Source organism: Ornithorhynchus anatinus, chromosome 11 (assembly GCF_004115215.2).
Source record: "Ornithorhynchus anatinus isolate Pmale09 chromosome 11, mOrnAna1.pri.v4, whole genome shotgun sequence".
Classification (NCBI taxonomy): Eukaryota; Metazoa; Chordata; class Mammalia; order Monotremata; family Ornithorhynchidae; genus Ornithorhynchus; species Ornithorhynchus anatinus.
This window is the reverse complement of record NC_041738.1, coordinates 59,001,085-59,007,084: the sequence shown is the minus strand read 5'-3', so window position 1 is coordinate 59,007,084 and position 6,000 is coordinate 59,001,085. Positions and strand designations below refer to the sequence as shown.

General features: G+C 56.5%; 1 protein-coding gene across 1 annotated transcript in view; it reads right to left on the bottom strand.

Moving 5' to 3' along the window:
* Positions 1-218: 218 nt before the first annotated feature.
* Positions 219-6,000, bottom strand: part of NGFR (nerve growth factor receptor) — a 30,116-nt gene continuing 24,334 nt past the window's right edge. The window contains exons 4-6 of the mRNA XM_029074635.1: positions 3,286-3,529; positions 2,716-2,876; positions 219-589 (exon numbers count right to left, since the gene is read on the bottom strand). Of these exons, the coding sequence (XP_028930468.1) occupies positions 285-589; positions 2,716-2,876; positions 3,286-3,529 (710 nt within the window). The 3' untranslated portion in view covers positions 219-284. The remainder of the gene's footprint in view (positions 590-2,715; positions 2,877-3,285; positions 3,530-6,000) is intronic.

The following is a 6,000-nucleotide window of genomic DNA, read 5'->3' as shown; positions in this document are numbered from 1 at the left end:
GGCGCTCCCTGATCTTCGATTCGGTTTTTTTGCTCCCTGGGACTTTGATCTTTGACCTTTGCTCCCGGCGGGAGTTTTGCTCTTGGATTTTCGGCTCCCTGGAAATTTCGGCTTCAGTCTGAACGGGTGGGCGGGGGCGAGGGGAGACCGTTCGCCGTCAGAGGGGTTGGGTGGGTGGGTGGGGGGGTGGGAACCTCGGGGGTAGGGGGGTCCCCGCTTGGCCGTCGGCCCCGGCGCCGCCCGCGGGGTTGGGGTCCCGGCCCCGCGGACCCCTCCCGACCCCCTCAGACGGGAGAGGTGGCGGTGGAGTCGCTGTAGAGGTTCTCGGCGATGTCCCCGCGCTGGATGCGGCGGAGGGCGGCGTGGAGGGCGTCGAGCGTGGCGCTGTCCTGGGCGGCCCAGCTGGCGAGCAAGGCACGTGCCGGGCAGGCCTCCCGCCTGAACGAGTCTATGTGCTCCGCCTGGTAGCCCAGCTCCCCGGCCAGGTGGCGCCACGCCTCCCCCGCCGAGCTGCTGTGGAGCAGTTTCTCCACTTCTTCCCGCTTGGCCGGGGGCAGGCTGCTGTACAGGCCCCCGCAGCCCTTTGGCACTGCCGGGCGCAAGGATGGACGGACGGACGGACAGAGAGGAAGGTTCAGCTCGGAGTGGGGGGTGCAGGGGTAATAAGGAGGAGGAGGAGGAGAGGAGAAAGGTGGAAGGAGAAGAAAAAGAAGAGGAGGGAGAAGAGGGTGAAGAAGAAGAAGGGGAGGAAGAGGAAGACGGGGAGGAAGAAGAAGAGGGGGAAGAAGAAGAAAGGGAGGAAGAGGAAGAAGGGGAGGAAGAAGAAAAGGAGGCAGAAGAAGAAGAGAAAGAGGAAGAAGAAGAGGCAGAAGAAGAAGAGAAAGAGGAAGAAGAAGAAAAGGAGGCAGAAGAAGGAGAGAAAGAAGAAGAAGAAAAAGAGGAAGAGGATGAGGAAGAAGGAGGGGAAGAGGAAGAGGAAGAAGGAGAGGAAGAAGAAAAAGAGGAGGAGGAGGAAGAAAAAGAGGCAGAGGAAGAGGAAGAAAAGGAGGGGAGGAAGAGGGGAAGAAGAAAAAAGAGGAAGAAGGAGAGGAAGAAGAAAAAGGAGGAGGAGGAAGAAGAGGAAAAAGAAAAAGAAAAGAGGAGGAAGAGGAAGAAGAAAAAGAAGAAAAGAAAAATAGACTGTGAGCTTGCTGTGGGCAAGGGATATATCTGCTTATCATTATTTTGTAATAATAATAATGCTACTTATGGTATTTGTTAAGCGCTTACCATGTACCAAGCACTGTTCTAAGCACTGGGGAAGATACAAGGTCATCAAGTTGTCCCCCTTGGGGCTCACTGTCTTAATCCTCATTTTACAGATGAGGTAACCGAGGCACAGAGAAGTTAAGTGGCTTAACCAAGATCAGACAGCAGAGATGTGGCAAAGCTGGGATTAGAACCCATGTCCTCCGACTCGCAAGCCCATGTTCTTTCCACTAAGCCACACTTGTACTCTCCTAAGTGCTTAGTACGAGGCTTTGCACACAGTAAGCATTCAATAAATCTGATCAAATGAATGAGTGAATGAATAATATTGGCAGTTGGTAAGATCTTACTATATGCCAGGCAATGCTCTAAGAGGTGGGGTGGATACAGGCTAATAGAGTTCGATACAGTCCCTTTCCCATGTGGGTCTCACGGTTTAAATCCCCATTTTACAGATGAGGTAACTGAGGCCCAGAGAAATGAAGTGTCTTGCCCAAGGTTACAGCTGACAAGTGGTGGAGCAGGATTAGAATCCATGACCTTCTGACTCCCAGACCCCTGCTCTATCCACTTCTCTAAGAACCATCCGAGTGGTTGGGAAAAATGGGGAGGGTCTGCTGAGTGAACTTGGGCATGCCATTTCACTTCTCTGGGCCTCCGTTACCGCATCTGTAAAATGGAGATGAAGACTGAGACCCATGTGGGACACAGACTGTGTCCAACTTGATTAGCTTGTATCTACTCCAGCGCTTAGTATAGTGCCTAGAACACAGAAAAGCGCTTCACAAATACCTCATTAAAAAATAAATAAATAAGGACTGCTCCTCTCCCTCGATCACTCCACGGACTTGAGGGGGCAAATCCCTTCCCGGGGTGGGGGCCGGCGGCTAGCTTAGAGGCAGGGGGATGGGCAAAGCGACCTCGGAGACAGAATGACCTTCGCCAGGGGGTTGTCTGGCTCTACCTATCCAGGTGTCCTTCCCTGCCCCGAGCCCCCTCCTCCACCTAGTCCGGAGCCTCCACCTCGGCCTTTTCTCAGGGTAAAGAAAAGAAGGGGGCAGGGTGTGGGCAAGGATGTCCGTGGGCGGCTAATTGGGAAAGTAATTAGCCACTCGTACCGGGGAAGTGGAGGGGTGGGGGGCAGGAAGCTAATAGCAGCCACTTGTCAGAGCAATTAGCCCCTAGGAAGGCAATTACTCTGATGAATCTGGAATCACCGAGAGGGAGCTCAGCGGTCAGCCCGTCCATCCCCCTGCCTTGGGCGGGCAGTACAGGTCCCTTCCCCCAGCCCCGGATAGGGGCATCTCATCTCCTCTTCAAGACCTCCGGGGAAGGCAGTGCCGCTCCATCCCATCCTTCGGAGGCCTGCAAGTTTGTCTCAATGTCTAACCACAATCCCTCCTATTGCATTTAGCCTTTTGGCTCCTGGGTCTGGGGGTGGCACCTGGGGGGCCCTCCCCGCCTCACCCTGGACTTGAGCGGTCTGCGTCTGCGGCTGCTGGTCGTGCAGGCTCTGGCTGTCCACCGATATACCGCTGTCGCTGTGCAGCTTCTCACCCTCGGGCGATGGGGTCTGGTTCACGGGCCGGTTGTTGGCGGCCTGCTTGTTCTGCTTGCAGCTGTTCCACCTGAGGGAGAGGGGCGAGCGGGTCAGGGAGCACCAGGGGCGACCCCCCCACACACAAACACGCACGACACCCGGCCACTACACACGTGTCCTTGCATGACTGCATGTGGCGCTCGTAGGCAATCTGGGCATGTGCAACCGATATGGAGCATGTGTGTGCACATTGTGTGTGTGTGTGTGTGTGTGTGTGTGTGTGCATGTGCAGGGGAGGGGAGGGGAGAGGAGAGGAGAGATCGACCTGTGCTTTGCTCTCATCATCCCTTGTTCCTGGTCAGCAAATGGAGCCGCTGGGCACCAGCGGCTAGTTTCCGATGGGGTTGGACAGAGGTGTGTGTGTGTGTGTGTGTTTGGTGGGGGGATGTGTCTGTGGCCCGGGTTGAGGGTCAAGGGGGTCCAGCCCCGGGGCCTACCGTTTGAAGGCGATGTAGGCCACCAGCCCGGCCACCACCGCGGCCAGGATGGAGCAGTAGACGGGGATGAGGTTGTCGGCGGCCCCCCGGCTCACCACGGGCTGCGAGCTGCCCATCACCGTGGTGACCACATCCGCCAGGGTGCTGGCCGCCACGTCCGGCTCCGAGGGGTCCGGGCTGAAGGGGGAGGGGCTGCTGGAGCTGAGCAGTGGCGGGGTCCGAGTCGTCCAGCGAGGGGGAATTTCTGGAGGAGAAGTGTCGGGGTGCGGGGGTGAGAGCCGCGCCCTCCCGGGCTCACGCCCCTCTGGCCCCAGATTCCTCCTCGGCCCTGCCCTCAGCTGCCTCCTGGGAAGGCTGCCAGCTGGGGTTCTAGGGACCCGGGTTCTTATCCTGGCTCCTCCACTTGGCTGTGTGACCTCGGGCAAGCCTCTTCATTTCTCTGGGCCTCAGTTACCTCATCTGGAAGATGGGGATTAATGCCGTGAGCCCCATGTGGGACACCGACTGTGTCCAACCTGATTAGCTCGTGTCTACCCCTGGCGCATAGTAAGCGCTTAAAAAATACCATCCTCATCATCATCAATAGGGATCTAGACCCCATCCTGTCTCACCCATTTTAGGGATTCTTCATCCCAGCTCCGACCTAAATGCTGTGTGACCTCGGGCAAGCGGCCCCACTTCTCTGGACTTGTTTTCCCCATCAACCTTGGAGGTCATTACTCTCCCTGGGACCCAGGGACAGGTGGAGGTGAACTGGTTGGGGCGACGGGAGGGGTAGCAGAGAGGCAGAGTAATAATAAGGATAATAACTGCGGTATATATTAAGGGCTGACTATGCATCGGACACTGTACTAATCGCTGGGGTAGATAAAAGAAGGTCAGGTTGGACACAGTCTCTGTCCCACACAGAGATAACAGCCTTCATTCCCATTTTTCATGAGGGAACTGAGGCACAGAGAAGTTAAAGCAGCATGGCCTCATGAAAAGAGAACGGGCCTAGGAGTCGGAGGACCTGGCTTCTAATCCCAGCTCTGCCATTTGCCTGCTATGTGACCCTTAGGCAAGTCACTTCCCTTCTCTGTGCCTCAGAGAAATCCGTGAGCCCTACGTGGGACAGGGACTATATCCAACCTGATCAGCTTGCAGCCACACCAGTGCTTAGAACTGGGGCTGGCATAAAGTTAGCGCTTAACAAATACCATAAAAGAAAATACCACAGAAAGGAAAATGCAACAGAACATTGTTCAACTCTGATTCCATCTCTTGGGCTCCCTAGAGTGTAAGAAAACCCCTTCTTCTCTTCTCGCCCGGACCCCTTCCTCCTCCTCCTCTCCGCTTCTTCCTCGCCATTCTCTTTCCCTCCCCGGTAAGCCCGGAGTCTCAGGGGCAGCTGAGTGACCCCTTGGCATTTTCGTGGCAGCTGGGCCTGGCCCAGCCCCAGCAATGGGTTTGGGCTTGTCACACGGAGGAGGAGGAGGACGAGGAGGAGGAGGAGGAGGAGGAAGCTGCTGGCCAGGATTAACCCTTCCGCAGGCGAGAGTGGCTTCCTGGGGAATCCAAGCAGGCGGGGAAGGAGGAGCTGGGGTGGTTGCCTCCGGAGGAAGTTGAACCTTTCTGCTTGGGTTCTTCCCTGCCCATAGGGCTCCACCCTTCTCCTGGGTTTCTCCCTCTGCAGGGCTGGCATTGAGTCTGCCGCCCAGGGCTCTGCCAACCAGCCAGTGTGGCACCCCCAGGCTGGCAGATGTGGGTGGACGGTTCTATGTTGCCACCTGGGAAGTTGCCAGGGAGCAGTGCCAGCTGGGGGGGAGGGGATGTCCAGGAGGGTGCTGAGGATGGCAGCGGGGAATAGCTCTCCCTGGATGGATTCCAGCTTTGGTCAGGATGGCCGCCGGTCCCTGGCTGGGCTGGGCTGGGCTGGGCCTGCTGAGTTCCCCTCCTCTCAGTGGGGTGGGAGCGGGCATGAACGCTCGCTCAGGTTGGCCTCAGACCGGGCGCCCCGCTGACCCTTGCCGCCTTCTGCAGGCCCTTCCCCTGTGGTGGACTCACCATAGTGGCCGGAAATAATAATAATAATGATGTTGGTATTTAAGCGCTTACTATGTGCCGAGCACTGTTCTAAGCGCTGGGTAGATACAGGGTAATCAGACTGCCCCACCTGAGGCTCACAGTCTTAATCCCCATTTTCCAGATGAGGTAACTGAGGCACCGAGAAGTGAAGTGACTTGCCCAAAGGGTTCAGGAAGCCAGGACCCTACTGCAGAGCTAGACTGTAAGCTCGTCGTGGGCAGGGAACGAGAAACGGTGAGTGGATAGAGCACGGGCCTGGGAGCCAGAAGGACCTGGGTTCTAATTCCAGCTCTGCCACCTAGTGTGCTACGTGACCCTGGGCAAGTCACTTCACCTCTCTGGGCCTCAGTTCCCTCATCTGTAAAATGGGGATTGAGACTGTGAGCCCCAAGTGGGAAGGGAACTGTGTCCAACATGATTTACTTGTATCGATTTGATCCACTCCACCGTTTAGTACAATGCCTGGCACACAGTAAGCACTTAACAAATACCATTATTATTATTAATGTAGTCTCCCAAGCGCTTAATACAGTGCTCTGCACGCAGTAAGTGCTCAGCAAATATCACCGATCGGTTGATTCTCTGCTCCCTGTGACTGAGAAGGATGCAGGGAGGGGAGCTTGTGTGTGTTGGGGCGGGGGGCCGTGA